The sequence below is a fragment of the Mytilus edulis genome, chromosome 5, assembly GCF_963676685.1.
Source record: "Mytilus edulis chromosome 5, xbMytEdul2.2, whole genome shotgun sequence".
NCBI lineage: Eukaryota > Metazoa > Mollusca > Bivalvia > Mytilida > Mytilidae > Mytilus > Mytilus edulis.
The window spans coordinates 24783087-24807384 of record NC_092348.1 but is presented as its reverse complement, the minus strand read 5'-3'; the positions used below and the strand labels follow the sequence as shown (position 1 = coordinate 24807384).

The 24298-nt window shown below is 30.9% G+C and overlaps 1 protein-coding gene across 1 annotated transcript; it reads left to right on the top strand.

The window, feature by feature from the left end:
* Nucleotides 1-145: 145 nt before the first annotated feature.
* Nucleotides 146-19414, top strand: LOC139523285 (uncharacterized). Its single transcript, XM_071317152.1, has 8 exons — nt 146-204; nt 9064-9570; nt 10058-10592; nt 11566-12070; nt 13119-13250; nt 14266-14326; nt 14864-15029; nt 16049-19414. The coding sequence occupies exons 2-8, from the start codon at nt 9178-9180 to the stop codon at nt 16093-16095; spliced, it is 1839 nt and encodes a 612-aa protein (XP_071173253.1). The 5' UTR covers nt 146-204; nt 9064-9177; the 3' UTR covers nt 16096-19414.
* Nucleotides 19415-24298: the final 4884 nt, after the last annotated feature.

Here is a 24298-nt window from a genome sequence, read left to right as displayed (position 1 = left end):
TGTTGATGCATTGTGAAAAAATGAAATAATTCAAAATCAAACCAAATATATAGATTAAATATTCTTATTAAGCAGTTTAATGAGACAGCGTCCTTTGAATGTGGAGCCATTTCTGAGGTTTATTTTGGTTTACATGAAAATGATCACTTTAAAGTTTAAATTCAACTTCCGGTACAAACTTTTGCTGAAACCAAAAAGTGAAAAGTAATATTTTCTATCTTTTCCCCATTTCCCTTCTAAAAGGAAATACTATTGAACTTTGTAATTATACACGATGATGTCTTTTCTTGAGTTAAGTTGTTTTGAATTTGTTAATTATGTTCCTGTGTCTGATCATAACGACAAGTCAAAATGCACGAATGCGGAATGGGAGTTTTTTTATTTGTTGACATGGACCTTGTGCAAAAACTCAGATGTATATTCTTTATTGTGTTATCCCTCACCATCGTTAAAAACTGTCATTACTCAAAATTGAAAACTATTTGCAATTGTGTTTTCTTGACATTTGTTCATATACATAATATACATGAGGTATTTTTTTAATATGAGGCAGGCATTACCTGTGAATGGGAACAAAGTCTGTATGAATTTATTTTTTTTGTAGCCTACATATTTGTTAAAAAAAAGAAATGGAAATACCCTTACGTTTCCGATTTTGGTTCTGTTGTTAGGGATTTTACTTGTGACGTTATTTAAGTTATGACGTCATGTTCAATGTAAACAAAGAAACGCAATGCATCAGGTAACGTTATAGATTCAAAGACAAAGAATAATTAAAAATGAAATATTGGTATTGTGTTCCCATATTTTACTAGACTACAAAAGTCTCACAGACAACGAGATCGGAAAAAGGAAGTAGGTTTCTGCGCAAATGCGGGAATTAAAAAAAAAGTGACAAAAAAAATTTGAACGATTTTGAGTTCATTCATTCATTAGTGCAATGAAAATTTTCGGGAAATTTTCCCTATTTTTTTTTTTTTTTTTTTTCTACTATTATTATGTAATAGTGGACTTCGTCCCCATAAAATTACATTGTATATCTTTTATCTGGACTTATTGCAGAAGGCATTGCCCATGTTGGCTGCATACGTTGACATGTTGAAATGTAACAATAATAAAAAAGTAATATTTACATTGAAGACTAACACTCCAAAAGAGGGACAGTCAAACTCATACATCATGTACATGTAGATGGAAAATAAACCGACAACGCCATGGCTAAAAAATAAAAAGACAAACAGACAAATAATAGTACACAAGACACAAAATAGAAAACTAAAGACTAAGCTCAACGTACACCACCAAAACTCTGGGTGATTTTATGTAGGGTAAGCAGATCCTGCTCCACATGTTGCACCCGTTGTGTTGCTCAGTTATTACAAATCCGGTAAATAGTCTAATTCAGTACATGTGATGTAGTTCACATTCATCATATGCAGAAGCTGCTGGAATGTCGCTATATAGAATATAAAAAATAAGAAGTCAAGTGGCTTTGACATGATTCTAAATGAAATGCTAAAATGTAGCCAGTCATTTCTATTAACAGGTTTAAAAAAATTATTTAATCATATTCTTTTAACTGGCTCCTTCCCTTCTATGTGGGCAAAAGGATTTATACTTACCAATATTCAAAAGTGGTTCTACTGATGACCCCTCAAATTACAGGAGTATAACCATTGGAAGTGCACTAGGAAAACTATTTGCAAAAATATTAAACATAAGGCTAGAGAATTTTTTATCAAAGAGAAATATAATGTAAAGAACAGATTGGTTTTTGCAAGAAAAAAAGAACAAGTGACCATATGTTTGTTCTCAAAACATTAATAGAAAAATATACTCAAATGGGCCCTAAGCTTCTCTTTTCTTGTTTTGTCGATTTCAAAAAGGCATTTGATACAGTTTGGCATATGGGTCTCTTCTATAAACTAAGACAATATGGCATCAGTGATTTATATTATAATGTTATTAAAAGCATGTATAAAAAGACTGAGTTGAATGTGAGAATTAGCAAATCTCACATGACAGACTCCTTCTCATCTAATATAGGGGTTCGCCAAGGGGATAATCTCAGCCCTAACCTTTTTAAATTATTCATTAATGACCTCCCTGAAATATTTGATAAAACCTGTGACCCAGTTCAACTTGACTCAATTCAGTTGAACTCAGTGCTTATTATATGCTGATGATGTAGTTTTGCTATCTGAAACTGCAGAAGGCTTACAAAATAGTTTAGATAAGTTGTGCCTGTACTGTAATAAATGGGGATTAGAAATTAACCTTAAGAAAACAAAAAGTTTGGTTTTCAATTGTACAGGAAAAATAAATCATGCATCTTTTAAATTAAATAATTGTCCTATTGACAAAGCTAGACAATATACATACTTAGGGATAAACTTCAGTGCCTCTGGAAGCTTTACAGATGCTAAACATGATCTGTATAAAAGAGGACTAAAAGCTCTTTTTAAAATTTATAAAATATTTAAAGGTCATAAACCCAAAATTAAAACTTTACTTCATATATTTGACCACACAGTAAAACCAATTTTAACTTATGGAAGTGAAATTTGGGGTGCTTTAGATTCAAAAAAGTTAACTGAAAAAGGAGATTGTTATTTTGAAAAATTATGTAAAGAACTGCAAACTGAATCAGTTCATTTAAAAATCTGTAAATTTTCACTGGGAGTAGGAAAGAGAAGCACAAATATGGCAGTGATAGGTGAGCTAGGGAGATATCCTTTATTTATTGAAGTTATAGTTAATATGTTTTCATACTTATCACGTTTAACAAGTACAGAGGACCAATTATTGTCTGAAGCTCTCCTTGTATCAAAATCCTTATCAAACCATAGTAAGAAAAGTTGGTTTAATTCTATAAGTTCACTAGCAAAATACTTAGACATAGATTTATCACAAGTTTTTAATATGAAATCAAACTTGAAAAGATTTATTTTAAACAAACTTAAATTAAAGTATAATAAGTTGTGGTATTCATCTTTAAACAATGACAGAAAAAATATGTCATTTGGAAATAAACTTAGAACATACAGACTTTTTAAGAGAAATATATATTTTGAACCTTATTTGGCTATAGGTAATAGGAATCTGAGAATTCAGATGACAAAATTCAGACTTAGTAATCATGATTTAGAAATAGAGAGAGGTAGATACAGGGGACTTCAGGCAATGGATAGAACTTGTAATCTTTGTAAAAAAGAAGTGGAAGATGAACTCCATTTTTTACTTAAATGTTCATCTTTGGAAAGTGAGAGAGTTTCCATTATTTCCAACATAGTTAAAAGTTACAAAAACTTACACAATTTAGATTATCAATCACAATTTATTTGGCTAATGTCCAATGAAGATAGTCACATTTTTAATCAAGTGAGCAATTTAATTAATAATTTAAATGTTGTTCGAAAACAACTATTAGAAACTTAGTGAGTTTATATATTTTACTGTAAAAAGACCAGTCTGCACCAAAAACTTTTTTAACTACTAGTCCGAAGACCAATATCCTTACATTTTTCTTATTGATCCAAACAAAATTTTGCAAAAACTTACTAGTCCGAATGAAATTTTACTAGTCTGGGGCATCGGACTAGTGGCTAACCGTGCAGACTGAAAGACAGAGGCATAATTTAGATATTTGTACAGTTTCTTATTGTAGGATCATAAAAGCACCAGGGGAAAAACCAGAATATTTAAATTCAGTTTCCTATATTTTTTAGGATCACTGTATTTGTCAAAGTTGAAACATGACACATTTTATAAATATTCATAAGTGTGTCTTTCTTTTCTCTTCGTTGTAATCATTGATTTAATTGTACTCAAATAATTGTAATCATTTTGTAATCATTGTACCAAATTTAACTTGTGATTATTCTGCCTGTAATGGGTGTCTTTAATTGACAATAAAATATATTTGATTGATTTGCATATGTATAGAAGAAAAATGTCAAATTTCAATTTCGATTAAACAACAGGGACAAACCCTAAAACAGTTTGGCACAGACTGGGTTACGTTGTGTTATTGTTATGTTAATGCACCTCAATGTACATGCATGCTGGGACTACTATCATGACTATTATGATTATAAAACATGAAAACTTTTTTTTGAAATATAAATCATAACAATATTGAATACAATTTTATTATTTTTATTTACAATGGCAGTTTTGGTAAAACAATGTTATGTATATCACTTTATCCCTTGTTCAAAGCAGTCTGCAACGTTAAGAGGTAGCCTTAAGGGGGTCTTAAGTTTAAATCTCATTAGACTTGTGCAGAAGCACTGGTGATTGCCATATTGGTCTAGTGAAAAACTTAAATTGTTTGCGAAATCTTAGCTGGCATTTTATTGAATCTATGAGAACAAGTTACAAATTTGATACCGATCTTGTTTCTGTTCTTTAACTGGTATCCCTATTTAATTCATATATGTTTTTCCATTCTTCTAATCAAAGGGAACCAGTTGTCAACACATTATACCTTTATACCAACGATATTGGGAACAAGGCTCAACCATGTGCTTGCAATAGACACAATCTATAATTACCATGAATACCACTCAATGTAAACAAACATTCAAGGATTTGATCTCATAGCCCTTTTACTGTTCCTTGACCTTAAGACCAAGGGTTTGAATGCAAATTATTGTTAAGACAAACAAAAATATGAAAGAAATTATTAGGAATAATCTAAACCGGTTGGGGACATCCACCAATTAGGGGGGGGGGGGGGGGGGGAAAGTAACAATCCATATTGGCTAAGTTCTTAGTTGAGTGATAATTTTACTAGTGCTAAAATGTCTCTTTACTTTAAATGGTACAAGTTTATGATCATGATGGTAACTGCATAAAAATTAAAGATGTTTATAATTAATAATTTGCAGTCTTGCAGAAAGTATACAACACAAGTTTATTCGTTTACCATCAACTTTTTATGCTCAAATTGCTGAAATGAAAAAAAAATAAAGTCAAACAGTAACTAAATTCAATAGGTACAAATGAATATTACTCTTAAATTTTATAGAGGCATTATAACCATCATAACTAGTAAAGATGTAGACAAAAATTTGAAATATGAATTTTTTTAATCAAAAATTAATAAAAACCGAATATTTCATTTTGAATTATTCATATTACCGAGCAGGCAGATGCAAAATAGTGTCTGTGCATGCGCAATAACTTGAAAACATTTGAGGAAATCTATACAAATTTAGATTTTCTGTTTCTTGTGACTAACATGCTTAATAAAGGTCAGGTTTCATGTTCAAGATTTAAGCTTTAATCTTTGTTAAGTTGTAGACCTTTAAGTGCAAATGTAGTGATACATGTAAGAGGAACTTAGAACTGTTGTCTGTGCAATGACATGAAAATGCTTTGACAATACCTTTTCATATATATATATGTTTAGAAGAGTTGTATATACATTATGTACACAGCCATGTATCACCATCATTGATGGCGATCCGATGGATACATCTGTTGTAGAGTTGTCACTGACTCAGACGTACTTATAAATATAATTATTTTCTGTGACTGTATATTACATTAATTTGTAGGATCCTTTACTATAGATAATTTAGCTGATCTGTAACAATAACATCTTCATGCCTTATATATCATGTACTGTAGTACGCCGCTAGATTAAAACTGATGAAGAAAGGTAACACACGGCCAGCGAAAGCTCTTTTTTTGAGAGCCCAGGTGGTCGTGTGGTCTAGCGGGACGGCTGCAGTGCAGGCGATTTGGTGTCACGATATCACAGTAGCATGGGTTCGAATCCCAGCGAGGGAAGAACCATAAATTTGAGAAAGCAAATTCACAGATCTAACATTGTTGGGTTGATGTTTAGACGAGTTGTATATACATTATGTACACAGCCATGTATCACCATCATTGATGGCGATCCGATGGATACATCTGTTGTAGAGTTGTCACTGACTCAGACGTACTTATAAATATAATTATTTTCTGTGACTGTATATTACATTAATTTGTAGGATCCTTTACTATAGATAATTTAGCTGATCTGTAACAATAACATCTTCATGCCTTATATATCATGTACTGTAGTACGCCGCTAGATTAAAACTGACGAAGAAAGGTAACACACGGCCAGCGAAAGCTCTTTTTTTGAGAGCCCAGGTGGTCGTGTGGTCTAGCGGGACGGCTGCAGTGCAGGCGATTTGGTGTCACGATATCACAGTAGCATGGGTTCGAATCCCGGCGAGGGACGAACCATAAATTTGCAAAAGCAAATTTACAGATCTAACATTGTTGGGTTGATGTTTAGACGAGTTGTATATACATTATGTACACAGCCATGTATCACCATCATTGATGGCGATCCGATGGATACATCTGTTGTAGAGTTGTCACTGACTCAGACGTACTTATAAATATAATTATTTTCTGTGACTGTATATTACATTAATTTGTAGGATCCTTTACTATAGATAATTTAGCTGATCTGTAACAATAACATCTTCATGCCTTATATATCATGTACTGTAGTACGCCGCTAGATTAAAACTGACGAAGAAAGGTAACACACGGCCAGCGAAAGCTCTTTTTAGACGAGTTGTATATACATCAACGAGTTGTATAAACATCAACCCAACAATGTTAAATCTGTAAATTTGCTTTCGCAAATTTATGGTTCTTCCCTCGCCGGGATTCGAACCCATGCTACTGTGATATCGTGACACCAAATCGCCTGCACTGCAGCCGTCCCGCTAGACCACACGACCACCTGGGCTATATATATATATATATATATATATATATGTCATGTATGTTATTTCCTGTGACTAAAAGTAAAAGAAGGTCAAGTTTCAATTTCTCAATTTTAGCTTTTATTGTTGATAATTTATACACCTTTGTGTAGTGTAAAATGATATTTAAAGGGTTGTCTCTGCAATAACTTGAAATTCTTGTGGTACAGCATACATGTACAACATGTATTTTGAAGAAACAAGGCAACAACCATTTGAAAGGTGGCCAAGTGGTATAAGTAGTTACTTACTGTAATCACTAGCCAGTCAACACTGAGGTTGTGAGTTTGCGGGTGCACTCAACTCCAATCTTAATTGACTAGGATTGTCAGTTTTCCTATTGAAGGTCGTGGTTTTCTCCAGACACACCAGCTTCATCCACCAATAAAAACTTACCGCCACGAAATAGCCTAAATGTGGTGCTTAAAAGTGGCGTTAAAACACCAAAAATCAAAATCAATCAATGTTAGAAGGTCCAGATTTACAAATTCCAGTTTGGTGTCAATCTGATTGCATCTTGTTGTAAAACATGCAAGACCTTTAAGCTCTAAAGCAAATGCATTAGATACATTTCAAAAATACAAACATGTTTATCTGACAATCTTATGTCCTATGAACATCTGAAATACAAATTTATTTGATTGATTTATAATACTACTATTTGATCAGTGGCGGATCTAGAACTTTTTATAATGGGGCAGCTGACTGACCTAAGGGGGCCCACTCCAGTCATGCTTCAGTGATTGCCTATATAATCAACCAAATTTTTCCCAGGAAATGGGGAGGGGGCAGGGCCTCCTGGATCTGCCTTTGTTGATTTCTAATTCAAGGGGCCAACAAAAGTGGCCTTATCAATTACCTTCTCCTTTGTGGAAAACCTTATAACATCCTGCACGAAACTTGTGATTTTTTTTTAAACATTCGAATAATTAAAAAAAAATGATTAAAATATGGAAATATGAATATATTTTGAAATAAATATTTGATTCAATTAACACAAAAGATTATGATAAAATAATGAAAATTAATAAACCTGTCTCTAAATAAAAGATATTTAATTCATCAAATCAATTTATGTGTGGGTGTTGTATATTGCAGTACAAAATGTCTATGTAACAGCTTGCTGTGTCAAGACATAATACAGCTACCTTTGACATTTAAAACTATTTTGTTGTGCAACTTTTACATATTAAGTTATTTCTTCATCACATTTTTGATTTATATATATATATATCAGAAATATATTTTTGTGAGTATATTGTACAGAGTTAAATACAGTTGATAACTTTAAATATTCATGTGTAAATGTCATCTTTATTAACTTATATTTTCAAAAAAAATATTAAGAGATTTAAACTAACTTATTAGGTAAGTAAGGATCAAATATTGCATTTTGAGCCTAGTCAAAATTATATTTTTGATTGAAATTAGTTCCTCCAGATATGAAATACATGTAAGACTTAAACCATGTAAAATTCAGCATGTTCAGACAAAGCAATAGGATTTTGTTGTATAACCTATATAGCTAGGTACTATATAAGAAGGAATTATGTTTTTGTCTGTCTTTATCAAGTTTTTAGTTTAGCTATTTCAAGGCATCAGCTGGCAATGGGTCCTCTTCTGGTAAACATGTAAAGGTTGTCTCTTGTTTCTTACCATACTTAATGTATTTTTGTTGTTGTTGAACATTAACTTGATAACAAAATATACTTCTTTAAAAAAAAAATATCAATCATTAATCAACATGGTTCATTTATTCTTTCCAATATTTTTATCTGTTACATGATAATTTCATCTGGCCTAGCAATTTCATTTTGTTATGATGACATGTAGTAACTTGATGTTATACTTACTTTTCTCCTGGACATTTCCCCATTACTTTGGATTCATTATTATTTGTTAGATGTCAATTTTCTTGGATCTCAAGTGTATAGAGCTTGGGAAACATGAATTTAAATGTTTAATGTGTGCAGACAAAATATCCTTGAAAATGCAACCACAAAAATAAATACCTATCATATGCATATGCATATACAGTGTAACCTGTCTTATCCGACACCTGAGTATTACAACATCCTGCTTCAACCGACACATTTTCATGGTCACAAAATATGGCTATCCTTGCAGGAAAAATCTGAGTATTCCAACACCCTTCTTAATCTGACATTTTTTTCTGGTCCCAAAGTGTGTTGTTTTAGACAGGTTACATTGTAAATGCAAATAAATGAATCCATTAAATGTATCTCTTTTTTTGTCATATTTATATTTTCTTATGTCTTTGTAGCCCAATCAAGACAGAGACAACTAATGCAATAAATATGGTGCTTGAGAAGAGGCAGAGATATGACCATTCTTCTCAACATGTTTCTATAATATATATACCATAAGTCCTCAAACCATGGAATCATTGAAGAAGCATTTTTCTATGAATGCAGGAGGTAAAGGAAATGAAACGGAAACATCAAAATCTAAATTCTTCTTGAACATGAACAATTCTTCGTTCATGTCACATGTTGTGAACGGATACGAAGGCGTGGTGGAGTACATTGATGCATGGAAGAAATTTGATGGGGCTGGTACCCACCTTATTGATTCCATGCAGAGTGCTGTGAAAGGGACATGTTATGAGAATCTTGGACAGGAAACCAGTAATGCCTTTAAGTCAGTTCACTCCAGTAGTAATGGTATTGATCCATCAGGAAAGTTGAGAGAGATGGAAAATTTATTGTTTGGTCTGAAAAACCAGCTTGAGAGTGGCGATGAAAATGACAGGTGCCATTCAAATTTACAAGTATGTTAAGTTGACTTCATTATTTACATCCCTGCCATTTATAATTTGTTGAGATTTTTTCATTTTAGTCTTTGCTAAATTAATGCTTGTTCCTACTTAATTGTCATTGAATGATTTGATTGTGTTGAAGTCCATTTTTTTTTTAATTACAAACGTTTTTTTTAGCTTAGGAACTCACTCGTCTCCAAACCATTGACTAACATATTATTTGTAAAAATACTGATTCTGAATACAGATAAATTGAACTCAATGCAGTGATCACTGCGAATACAGTATGTTCAAGTTAATTTGAAATTCATTTGGTAATAATGTTCAAGGATTTGATACGTACATGTATTATATTTTAGAGATATGTGAATATTAAAAAGAATTATAAGAGTAGTTCTCCCTTAAGATTTCCTAAAGGGATGCCAAAATCCTAGTCTGACCCTCTTACCATTCATTTTTTGTTTTCATTCGTTGACTTAGAATTAATTTATCTTTTCAGATTTTATGTCGGTGCTTATTGCTGTTCTTAAAAGTTCAGTTAGACTACCATCAAATGTGTTCTGCCACTGTTGCCTCTTTACTCAGTGTACTAGTCCAATCCTACGAGTGTTCAGAAAACAAAGATATTTTACTCCAAATGAGTAACTTAGACATCATACCTCCTTCCCCTAGGCAATCTCCTAGTCGTAATAACTTTCGTAAAAAACAAAACCAAAGCAGCTACTCACCAAAATTGCCTACCAAGCAAAATACTCTAAAATCATCATTTCTCTCACTCTTTGAAAGGAAGAATTCACCAGATGAAAGTAGCAGTGGGACTGCATTTTATGTGGACATAAGTAAAAACGATCAAAGTGATGCACCAACTAAAGATAACCAGAAAGTGCTCAATAAGGATGTAGTTTTTGACAGTATTGAAGAGCCACATGTTGAGTTTAGGGGAGATGTTCAGACAGGGATTCTGGTACAAATAGGACCAGATCCAACTGATGAAGTACTACCAGAGAGCAGTTTAATGAAACCAGTTAGTCCAGGTACAATTTTTTTATTTTGAGTATTATGGTCAAGTATTTGCAGTTCACACATGCAATTGGTCGCTCTCTCTCTCAGTCTCTCTCTCTTGGTTTCTTTTCTTCTAAAATATCAGCTGCTTGAAAATTTTCACAATGTGAAGCTTATTTTGCTGGGCTCACTCACTAAAAAGATTTACATTGAGGCTTGCAGCTGATATTTTATGATATCAAAGTGTAGGAAACACAATAATCGATATATATATATCAAGCAGCAAAATTATATAAACTTATTTATCTGCCAACTGCACCTACGTCATTCTCCAATTCTAACTTCTTGTATTCAAATTGTAAGATTTTGATTGATTATGTTTAAGTTATTTTTGTTAAAAAGAATGTATTGATTGTTTGCGATACATTTAGGTTAGAAAAAGATTGAAAAGCTGAGGAATATTTGTTGTGGATATTTATTTGATAGTTGATTATAAGAATAGTCTTATAATGGAACTATATTTAGAAGAAATAAAAATAAGGAGATTTGGTGTTATTGATGTTTTATTTTGGTCAAAAATTATTTTTTTTTTTTTAATATAATACAACACTTAACTGCACATTGTATTTAGTATCATTATTACTGATGGAATACTTGTATCTTTATATGATTCTTGCTGTACACAAAGAAAAACTATACAAATTTTTACTTTGCAATGCTTATTATAATATATATGTAAGTGCAAAGGAAAAAGATTCAGAAATTCAACCTTGACCACCTTGTACTCAAAACTGAAATTTTTATGACCCGCTGTAGCGTATGTGCCATTAAGTCTTACCCTTGTCTGTCTGTCAGTACATCCCATAACTGGTTTCCATTCTCTAACTTTAGTTTGCCTCAACCAAATGTTATGAAACTTATACACAATGCTTATTACCACAAAACACAGATCATGGTTGATTTTTTTATCATTAATATGCCATACATTTATTTGTATATTTCCAGATCAAAATATAGTAAAACAGATATCAGGCAAAACGCCTTTAGCATCTGCTGAAGAATTAGATAGTGTTATCAACTTATTGTCTGCATGTGGAACCCAGCCAAAACACATGGAAACCATTCATGAAAACCAACTTACTGTGCCAAGTATTTACACATCACGCACACCCTCTCCTGGGAGTGATGAAATGAGGCCAAGCAAAGTTCAGCCACAGAGACACTCAGAAGGATCTCTAGATTTTTCGGGAATGGGAGGAGCTGGTCGTAACACCTGGCCTCATCGCTCAAGCTTGCCTAGTGTAGCATTAAGTGGCCATATGAATTATCATGATATGATGGGTACTGGGGGTACATTACCAAGAAGGTTTTCACATGAACTGAACCGTCCAAATCCAAACTTTCTAAGTCCACAGCCATCTACCAATGCATTAACTGGTTCTAACTGGTCATTCCCAGATTATAAATATGGAAATAGGACCTGGCCAATGAACAGCATGTCTACACAGTGGTAGGTATTATAAATACATATTAAGTTGATAACATATCGTATAGCGGGTTATTTTCGCTTATTTTCGAGGATAGAACAAAATCGCCAAATATATTCCGCAAAACTAAAATAAAATTGAGAATGGAAATGGGGAATGTGTCAAAGAGACAACAACCCGACCAAATAAAAGTTTACATTCAAAGGTATTGATAAAAGTTTTAAATCCGCCAGAATATTGTATACCTTATTCAATAAAAATCGTGAAATTTTACACCCGCGAAAATAGCCCCCTATACAGTAGTATGCCTGGTTGAGACCTTTTTGGCCTTAAATCACCAATTTTTTGTCTTGAATGCTATGAAATAGTATGTCATTTTTGCAGCAGTCTCTATCATTAACTCGTAAGATAAATCAACAAAAAGTAAAATGAGGGTTTTGATGGGGTTTACATAATAGAGAATGATGGGCAAATTAGATCAAGAATAGAGTACAAGGTATATAAAACAATATAAAATGGGCACAATAAAATAAAGAATACAGACTAATCACTATTCAGCAAAATCCATAAAGAATAGAGCAAATCATGGTAAATGGGCCAAACAAATAAAGATTTGAGAATAATTGTATTGTTTAATGTAGATATTTGGTTGCTTAAACATAAAAGAATAAAATTTAGTTTGTTTGAAATATAAAGCAATTTTCTATTTTTTCTTCAATTGTTTTTATTCTCTTGATGGCAACATAACAATTATGCTATTTAGTTTGTTTGAAATATATAGCAAATTTCTGAACAAAAATATATTATATCAGCAGAAAATGATAACTCTCCATATCAAATATACAACCAAATAAAAAAAATAAACTTGTGACAACTCTGCTGCTATTTCTGTAGGTATCAAATTGATATTAAATTAGCTATCCAGAAATGGCCCACATTTTTGTTTTTGTTAAAAAAAACATAGTTTATTAAGAAATATATTAATTTGAACTCAGATACTCTAAACAGTCTAAATAGTAGCTGGTCTGCTATACAGGACTATATCAATGACTATATTCTCTTTACTTTCAGCTCAGATACTCTAAACAGTCTAAATAGTAGCTGGTCTGCTATACAGGACTCAGACGATCTCAGTGACGATTCTTCTTGCGGAGAACAGTTTTTTGCTGTAGGGCTGGACCTTGTACATGCAATGGATTCAAAGTAAGCTTCTTGCAAAGATATGTACTTTAAATAGGAAATTTCTACCATTGTTTATCAGATTTTCTCTAATTTTTGTGCTATTTTCACATTTCCGTACTGGTATGAGAAAAAAAATTCTCCTCACTAGTGAAAAATCTGTTCTCGGCAAATGATTGGTTAAAATTTAATTGTGATGTTTAATTTTCTTGATTTCTTCTGAATTTTCTTATTGTGACGTCATGAAATAAGGCGACCATGCCTGATGACAACACATCAAAAGTACACAACTTTCCTCAAATCTTTTAAAAGGAAGGATGAAAATCATAAGAGAAACAGATTCCACCACTGTAACTTGTGTATTACGATATTTGTCCACTCTCAATAGTTATATTTTAATTATTGAAAAAGCACGGCAAGCCTCGTGCTTTAAATATTAAAATTTAACTGTCTCAAGCTGAGAAATATTGTAATTACACTTGTTGCAGTTGTGGAATCTATATATTTCTAATAGACCATCTGTAAAAAACATGAATAAAAATGTCACAGAATGAAGGTGAATCATTAAAAAAAAATTACTTAAATAAAAGAACAGAGTTTCATTTTCCCCTGTGTTGCACATATTAATCTGTCAGAGGGCATTAAATTAAAAAATATTCTTTTTTTTTTATTCTTCTTTAAAACAAATTGTAAATATCTTAGTGAAATGAAGGCTTGAGCAAATGCAATGGAGTTTCCAATATTGTTAATAAAAGACATTTAGGGCATTAAATCAAAATGGAAAAAAAACCCAACAAACTGTCAAAAACACACTAAGATCACCTTTACCAGGTTGAATTTAATTATTGCAATGTTTTTATTATTGCGAAAAATGCAACAGGATTATAAATTTAAACTCCCATTTTGTAATTTTTAATGAATTAAACAGAATTTTCCTCAATATCACATTTCAGTTAAAAATGACAATATCGCAATGATAAATATACGCAATAATTTCTGAATTTACAGTATATAATTTTGTTGTTTATTACAATAACAGGAATGAAAGTAGTGACGAAGAAACAGACAAACAGGTAAAGAATACAGATGAACAAAATGTTGTAAGTTTTACATTTCATGATTATCTTTCAAATATAATTTACTTTATAGACTGATAGATTTGACACTTATGGTTAGAGTAAAAATATGTCATCTTATACTGTGGTTTCATTATCATTCGTTGGATACCAATTTTCGTGGGAACAGGTGAACCAAGAATTCAAATTTTCAACAAAAAACATAATTTCCATAGGCTTTGTATACTGAGATTGGCAAAACTGCAAAAATCAAATATGCACGAATATGCAAGTTTTTAGCAATTCACAAAAATTTATACAATGTACTAACGAAAATAAATGAATCCACAGTAGTATGTCAAATTACAAACAAGCTTTTGTTATTCATGAATTGTATTTAGTGTTTGATGGCAGAAATATAGAATTCCTTAAAATTTTCTTTATAATTAGAATTTGTATGAGAATTCACAAGCTTTCTTTAAGAGTTATGAAAAGTAAATATTAAAGGGAACTTTTAAAAATAAATATATCACATGTTTCATTTGAGAACTTGTCCTGAAATGATCTTGCATGTAATTTTAGGACATCTTGTCATCAGTATCATGGTCTCAGAAACAGTCATGGCCATCATCCAATCAGACTGCAGCTGTAACACCATGTGACCAAGTGAGAAACCAATCACATCGGCCATTATCTATGCAGTGGAGTGACCCCCTTGCCAATAGAAACATGTGGCCTTCTGCATCAGGTTTAACTTATTTACAAATTTCATGCTAAGATAAACTTGATGATAAACCTTGAGAATATTTTGCTTTTATTAATAAAACATTCTCATTTTGTACTGTGAAAATTTTCCCAAGGTAACTAATGACTTTGGATGAATTTGATAAATATAGTTATCATTGTCCTTTTCAAGCTAAATTTAGATATTTCAGGTTAACTCAGGAAACAAAAATTCAAGACAGTAGAGACATTTGATAGATTCCTTTTGTTATTTTCCTTTTAAGCTCACCTTTCCAAAGGAACAGTGAGCTTTGCCATCACTTATCTTAGTTATCATTCGTCCAGTGTAAACTATTTCAAAAATATTCTAATCTGAAACTACTGAACAATCCAAAGCAAACTTAGGCTGAAAATCCTAAGGGTATCTAGCATAAAGTTTGTGTTTTATTTCCTGTTTCTTCAAAAAAAACCATGCTGCCATGGCTAAAATTGAACATAGGGGTAAAAAGCAGATTTTGGCATATCTCAAAAACCAAAGCATTTAGAGCAAATATGATATGTAAAAATGTTCATTAGATCAAGTTCTATCAGCCCTGACATTTTCAGATGAATCTAATCACCCATTGTTGGGTTGCTCCACTAAACTGGTAATTTTAAGGAAATTTGAGTTTTTGGTTATTACCTTGCATATTAATAATGATAAAGATAAACTGTAAACAGAAAAAAATGTTCAGCAAAGTAAGTTCTTCAAATAAGTTTATCTGACCAAAATTTTCAATTTACTCCTAAAGGAGTTATTGCCCTTTCAACATGTAAAAGACAATTTTTCACAATTTGTTCATCTAGTTAACTTGCTTACTTTAAAAAAAATATTCTACTGTTCAACTGATGAATAATTTTCAGCCAAATTTGGGCTGAATGAGTTTCAAAGTATAAATTTTGTATTTAATTTCCTTGTATGTCAAGAAACATTGCCACAATGGATAAAATACAAAATGTTTCATAATTATAACATTGATAACAAATATATGTTTATTTTATTAGGACTCCAGAATGTACAGAATATACCTGGCTTCGGACACTTACAATAAAGAAAAGAACAGGGTACCAGTTTAAAATGGATTTCTTAGGTAAACAGATGATTACAACACAGTATTGCTATTGTAGTCTATAATTTTCATATAAGGAATTATATCAAGCCATGTTTTTCAATTCTTATTATTCATCTGATATTTACAATACAGTATAAACTCATCAATTATTATAACAGTTAATATGGGAAGCTGAATTTTTCATTTTTGACAGCAGTAATTTAAAAAATATTAGGATTCGCAAAACAAATCTATCTATAGATGATTCTATTCACATTTTTAATAAATATCCCTCATAATTTCATTATTATACACATGATTTGCTTTTGTTTCAATTGATTCAACTTTTATATTTGATGATAAATGATATCTTTTCAGCATATTTTTGTCAGTTATAAGATCTCAATTATTTTTAACAGTTTAATAAGTTGTAGAATATTAACAAACACCTAAATGTGTTTATTTTTTATCGATAGAAAAACTAGTCATCTTTTTTTTATCAACAAGCACTTGTGTTTGAGATTACACATTGAAATTACAAGAGATAACATATGTTTGTTATTTAATTGCTAATTTACTTACAACAGAATTGAATTCCATATATGCATGTTAATTTTGTTGTTTACAATGTGGATCTTGTTGATTTATGTTTGATGAGTTGTTAATGTTGTAAAATACTTTTGAAGTATTGTCATTTTTTGTTTTTTGATTTTATGATATTATGAATAGTTTTTGAAGTACCAAAGTTTTCTTTTATAAAATTGTTTTTCTTTGTTTTTATATGATGATGTACATCTATAACAAATATATATATAAATCACTAAAAAAGATATGTAGAATATATATCAATAAGACACCAACCTAACATTACAAATCCTTAATGACAGATTTCACTTTGTGTCCTATTTAATCTTGACAATGCAAATTTATACAAATCAAATATTTTCTGAATTCACTTGTTATAAATTGTTTCACATTACTTTTTCATCAGATAGAGTCTTTGATTACTTTATATATTCAACAGATGTGATTTTGACATCAAGCTAATTTTTAAATCGTTAAAATATAATTCTTTGAAGAAACTGTTGGTTTTATTTTTGCTTATTAAAGGGAAATAATCCAATACAATGTGTATATCATGTGATATCGTTTAAATAACTTCTTAAATTACATGAAGTATTGTTCTGTGTAAATCTGAAAGGGCATTGAGATTATGGCACAAAAACAAACAGTTTAAAATTACTGTTTCACAAATAATTTTCCATGATGTTATTGTTTATTTCTACTGCATGATATTTATTTACTCAAAACCAAACTATAAACTCTTCTGAAGCACCTGCTGTGGCTTGACTAGTGATGGGTTTTCTGTTGATGATTGTTTAGTTTTCTATATAGTATATTACTGAGTGTTGTGAATCTTTTCGTTGTCCTCCCATTCGGTTGTCTGTCTTTATCAACTTTTTTTTTGGCACTATATAGCTTCTTTCCTAACTATATATATAGTTTAACTATGAAAAATATATCCATCAAAAATTATGTATGATTACAACAGTTACAATTATTCAAGATTTATATATTGGTTGTTGGTGGCAAGGATCTTTCTTACACTTTTTAATAATCTCTTTGGCAATTCCTGTAATTGAGAGATCCCCTTTAAAATTGTCTCCCTTGGGAGGAATTATAAATTTTAATTGACAATGGAGACCTAGTGAAAAGAGCAAATTTATCTGTATGTAATGTGTAACCTTTTTAAATAGTTTTTAAAAACTTTAAATACATTTAATTTGTTGGTATGCTGAATTCTTTTGATACTTGAAATTATTTTTTCACTAAAAATTTCTAAAAGTGCCGATATATCAGTTTCAACCTATCATGATTTGCATTGGCAAAAGCCAATTTTGTTTGGTATAGTACTAGTGTAATATTGACGAAGGGGAATGCCTTTTTTATTGGCAAATGGTCTGATAAAACATTAAGTCAAGTTTAGATATAAGGAAAGGTATATTGATTAGAGTTGATATAAGCATAGTATACAGCAAGTGGACCAAAATTATTTCTTATTAAGTGTTTCGTGTATCATTTCATACAAAGTCAATTTTCGAAAAAATTATGTTGAACCAATTTTTATTCAGTTTTTTTTATCAATTCAAAATTTTGGAAAATCTAATATGAATACATGTACATATGTAAAAAAATATGCTCTAATATTAAAAAGTTAATGAATTGCCCAACACCACTAACAAATATTGTACATTTTTGTAGTTTCAAACATGTTATAATTCTTGGCATTCTTGATTTGGACACTAACTATAAATTGTGTTGCTTAAGTTTTTATATACATATAGTACGACTGCAACTGTATAAATTATACTTTGTGTGATTAAATCGTGAATGCTTGACAGTTGAAATATTGAGAATTAGGTGACAGTAAACTTTGAATAATTTTGATATTGATGTTGAAAGTTATATATAAAAAAATGTCAGTTCAAACAGCTTTTCGAACATGTATGGCATTAATAAAAGATGTGGAGTAAAACTAGGTAAAAGGAATGTCCTTTGTTCATCTAGTGAAGAATACAAATACCTCTGATTTAAATCATTTATTTTAATTTATTAAAAGCAATCTGAGAAATGATGTATGGTGCTATACTGTAGAAACAGTTGCATTTGATTATTTGACATTTTACAATGTTATTGTTGAGCCTTCGACTTTAGTCAAAAAAGCGAGACATAGCGATCCTACATTGCGTCGCCGTCGGCGGCGTCCACAAATATTCACTCTGTGGTTAAAATTTTTAAAATTTTATTAACTTTCTTAACCTATCCTGAAAATGTACCAAACTTGAACAGAAGCTTGTTTATGATCAGAACATAGTATCCAGAAGTAAATTTTGTAAAAATAAAAATTCATTTTTTCCATATTTTACTTATAAATGGACTTAGTTTTTCTTCCAGTTAACTTTACATACAGTCTGCAGTTAAAGTTTTTAAAACATTTTTAAGATTCTTAAACTATCTTGGATTTTTACCAAACTTGGACAGAAGCTTCTGACAATTTAAAGATAATATCGAAAGGAATATTTTTATTGAATTTTTCATCATTTTTGTTGAGTGTGTGATTAACAGCAAAAGTAGGCGAGACACTGGGTTCCGCGGAACCCTTACAAATTTTATTAAAGGTGCCATTTATTTTAATACTTATAATGAAAAATTAATATCTAAGCCTTAGAAATGTTAATAGTAAGTTAATGATATTAGTATTTTTTTTATTTTTTGGAAACTTCAAGTGTACCAGTAGTAGGTATTTCTATTCACAAAATATACAATATTTACAACGGGTATCTCCAAAGATTTTGGATTTGGATACCCTGTGTGATACTGTTGGGTCAAACTTCATGTTTCACCATTGTTATAAAAAAGGGTAACTTTGTTGCTTAGTTTTCTGTACACCATTGTATTCACAAAGAATATCGGATTAAACTAATCTGATCTACATTAGAACTATTTAAATGATCTTAACTTGTTCATAGATCAAAATTCAAATGCCATTAGACTGCATATCACTCAAAACCTAAAAAGAATTATGTTTTATTTCTAGAGGGTTTTATAATTGTGTTCAGAATATTCCTGAAAAATTTGAATTAAAAAAAAATATTGCAGCTATTACTGACTGCAATTTAAATTGCTTTTCTTAAAAAAAAATTTGACATGAATATTTATTGAAATTAGTCATAGCCTTTCAAATATCAATTGTTAAAACATTATGGTTTTAATATTCAAAAAGATATTTTACTAATTGGGGTTTTAACAACCTTGACTTTTCACAGTCACTCAATAGAAAGTCAAAGTTGTATATGTAAATACTTTTGTCATAACAAAATTTGTTCTTTTATGTTTCTGTGATAAATTAATTTTAGAAATCGGCATGTTCCAGGTGAACATGGATGTTTCGATATGTTACGTGTATTTTGATTGGTTGACAGTTGTTTAGAGATAATAATGTGCTCATTATATGTTATGTGTTCTAATTTTGTATTTGTGCTATTATGAGGAATGTATTATTTACCTCAGCTATTTTATTGGCTGATATTTTAAATGATATGCTATTCAATCTTATTTGAAAAATAACAGGGTATAATACCGCCAATTAAAAGTTCTGAATAACACAAATAATTCGTACATTGTTCTGAGTTGTTAGTTGCACCTGAATTCACAATGTTCTCCCCTTATTGCTTTGACAAAATCATTTTCTGATTTGAACGTAGCCTATTCCTGAATATAATGCAATGTGGGTATAATTTCAAAAAGGGTACACCACAACATTATGATTGGTTGAAATCATCCAAAACCTTGGATAACCAACCAATGGCATACCATCATTTTGAATATTGTTACAGAAGTAATGAAATTACCCTAATATTTTTAGATTCTGACACTGCAAATTGAATAAGATGTTTTGAGAGTAACACTAGTTTAAAGTAAAACAGAGTAATATATGCTTTAAGCAGTCTTAATTTTCCTGGCCATCAGTTTCAGATTAATTTATTTCCATCAATATATCGTTTTAGTATTTGCATACTTAAAATTTGTAAATTTAATATCATTTGCTGCAAAATTTTCAGTTCATATATTACAATTATAAGGTAATTAATTATTAGGTATTTATGAGGGAATGACAGTCATTATTTTTATTTTAATTTCAGTGTTATTGAATATCAGTATTAAACAATATAAACATTGTAACTTATATGGTAAACAAACATACAGTGTATTGACTGTCAGGAACAGTAAACAAATTGTGAACCTTTAAATTTTATGCTCAATGCTTTATTGAATTAGAAAATTTTTCAGCTATATCCCTGAAAATCTAATTTTGTATAACAATTGTATCTGAACAATGTAGTTTTGAATAATGAATACTTGCAGGAGTCAAGATTATAGATTTAAGTTGGAATTGAATAAGAGTTAAAAAAGTATAAAGTCTCTCCCCATCTTTAAGGATGTACTTAGGTGAGGTTTTGGAATTTGTGTCAAATTTTCTGACTCCTTGGTGTTTTTCCATACAAAACAAGGTAAAATATTTTGCCCCATAACACCCATTTATTTTTTCATATAAGACTAAATAGCTCATGAAAGGTCATTTACCAAAATTTTAGAAGATTCTTAATTTTCTTTCTTTTGTTTTGGGACCCAAATGATACCAATGCAAACATAAGGTAAAAGTCCGAGTCAGCCTTTTCCCGCCATATTTTAAATCTCAAATATCTCGAATAGGAGGTCCATGACCTATCAATATTTTTAGCTTATTTTTATCCTTAAAGAATGCTCTACAAGCTTACAGTATCAATTTTAAATTCTTGATTTATTAATTTTCACCTAACCTCACCTAAGTACATCCTTAAGTTGTTTATCATAAAAGAAAATGTGTGGTTTAAAAATGTAACAGCAAAAGTAAATCAAACTTTTATACAGTATGAAAGGGGTGACTTGTAAAATAACCACTTCTTCTGCCTTAATAAAAGGACTTTGTGTTTACCCATAATCCTTTGCTGCTGAGATATTGTTATACTAGTGCTTTAATGGTGTTCTGATTCATTTTTTGTATGATATTAATTCATCCAGTTTTTGGAAAGTTGTGGGTATTTTTTTTAGATGATTTTTCCTGTTTGTAATGTCATCTGGTATGAATCTAATTATTTTGGAAATAAACTTTGCTGTGCAAAGACTAATAAAGAATAAAATGATTTGTATTTGTTTGTTTTTTTTAATGTTGGAAATCATCGATGAGCACCATCTTGTGACACATATCCATCAAAACAACTGACTTTTAGTTTTAATTTAAGATTCTCCTTATCTTCTTGGGAAGAAAAATTTGTATTTAAGGAATGACTGTAACATTTTATCTTTCTATAAAGAAATAATATAAAAAATATCACAGTCATCCTTTATAATTTAATTCTAAATAAGTCATTGTGAAAAAGTTAATGACATCAAGGTCACATGACAAAGATACATTTATGGGCTGATAGACCAAAAAAAACCAGCAAATCAGAAAACATGTTACATTTTAAAATTAAGTTATTACTATTTAACACCAAAATGTTTGTCATGTGTATCGAATATTTACCATCATGGTCCAGGTTACTAAGAGTTCAACATTACAAATTGATATAGATATGAGAAGATGTGGTATGAGTGTATATGAGACAACTCTTCATCCAAGTCACAATTTGTAAAAGTAAACCATTATAGGTCAAAGTATGGCCTTTAACATGGAGCCTTGGCTCAGACAGAACAACAACTATTAAGGCCCCCAAAATGGCTACTGTAAAACCATTCAAACAGGAAAACCAATGGTCTTACCTATTTACCTATATAATAAATGAAACATGATAAACACTAATGAAGCATATCAACAAACTACAACCAATGAACTTCGGGTTCCTGAATTATGACAGGAGCAAACAAATGCAGTGGGTTTAAACTTTTTAATAAGCACCAACCTTCACCCAACCTGAAACAATAGTGTAACATCACAAAATACCAGGTTATAACTTTCTAACTATTTGAAGGGTATCACTTAAATATCTTTCATTTAATTTGTGATTGAAGAAAATGCATTTGTATTTTGCCTTTCTTTTACATGCATATAAGAATGATAATATACTTATGTGTTCTAAATATAAACATGAATTCTTTCTTTCTTTGTAAAGTCGGAAATACTAAGTTGGATCAATTACATGCTAGTTTACATTCTCCATCTGACCCTGACATTATACTGATTTGAGGATACCAATCTCTGCTCTTGCTCTTAAACATAAGATGCCAAATAGAGAAGCTGCAAATGCCAATTTTTGACACATTTTGTTCAAACTGATGTTTTATAACATTTGGTTGAGGCAAACTGAAGTTAAAGAATGGAAAAGAAAAATTCAATGATTTTTATACGCCTGTTCACGGGACCTATTATGGCATACCGTTGTCTGTCACTCTGTCCATCTGTCCGTCGTCAACATGTCAACTCAAAAACGCTTTGACGAGTTTGCATAAAACTTTGGTGAATTAATTATATCTATTGATATGAGCTCCCTTTCGTATTTTATAAATTTTAGATTTTACGTTTCTGAACAAAGGGGTTTTATTCATTAAAAAATGGTGATTTTCCATTTTTCGGACAATAACTCAAAAATGCTTTCAGCAGTTCTTATGAAATTTGGTGAATTGTTTATATCTTGATGTAATCTCCCTTTAGATTTTCGTAAATTTCTAATATGACATTGCATAAGAAGCTATTGAACTTTATTCTTTGAAAATGCGACGTACATATCATGCGCTCATGGTGCAGCTGTTTAATCCATTTGTAAAGGAGCATTACTCTAGAACGGTTGAAGTGACTCCACTGATATTCAAACTTGATCTGTGTTTTGTGGTAATAAGGGTTGTACATATAAGTTTCATATCATTTACTTGAGGCAAATTAAAGGTAGAGAACGAAAACTAACTCTAGGACGTACAGACGGACAAGGGTAATACTTAATGTCTTCTCTGCTACGGGACATTTATTTTTTATTTTGAAGCCACTGTCTATTTCGAATCACTCACTCACTCATCCTCGTCATGCATGTGAGCACAAAAGGCCTCAAACAGTACTCGCTACTTTTGCCTGTCTGCCTTCTTCTCAATCTCCTTCCAGGTCTACCCAAGGACTTTCATCTCAGTGTCTCACCAATTGCAATCTACGCTAGGTCTCTTTTGGCCTCCCTCTTTTTCGTCAGGTGTCCATCGCAAAGCATTCTTCAAGATATCCTAATTTCCTTTCCTCAACACATGATCAATCCAACGCCATCTCTTCCTTTAAATCTTGATCTCAATACAACATTGATTGGTATTGTGGTACAGGTCTTTGTTGGTTATCTTATTGGGCCTGAATAGCTTGCAGAATTTCCTCAAGCAGGATCGAGTTATGGAATGAGGAAAGCCTTTAATGTCTGAATGAATAATTCTCCAGAATTCTGTCACATATATACACATGGTGAAAAGTATTGCAACACCAAATTGAAATTCAAATTAAAAAAAAAAACATTCTTTTTTTGTGATATAATTTGTTAAAATAGAACTAATTAAACATTATCTAAATATCACCCGAGTTTAATCAATAAATATCGACTCGATAAGGTCTTATCTGCACATGCAGCTACTGTAC

What these genes read in the sequence shown, in the direction of transcription:
- LOC139523285 (XM_071317152.1), top strand. Translation starts at nt 9,178, where the DNA reads ATGGAATCATTGAAGAAGCATTTTTCTATGAATGCAGGAGGTAAAGGA. An exon ending in AACAGCATGTCTACACAGTG is followed by an intron (nt 12,071 to 13,118) that starts GTAGGTATTATA and finishes CTTTACTTTCAG; the next exon opens with CTCAGATACTCTAAACAGTC. An exon ending in ATACAGATGAACAAAATGTT is followed by an intron (nt 14,327 to 14,863) that starts GTAAGTTTTACA and finishes ATGTAATTTTAG; the next exon opens with GACATCTTGTCATCAGTATC.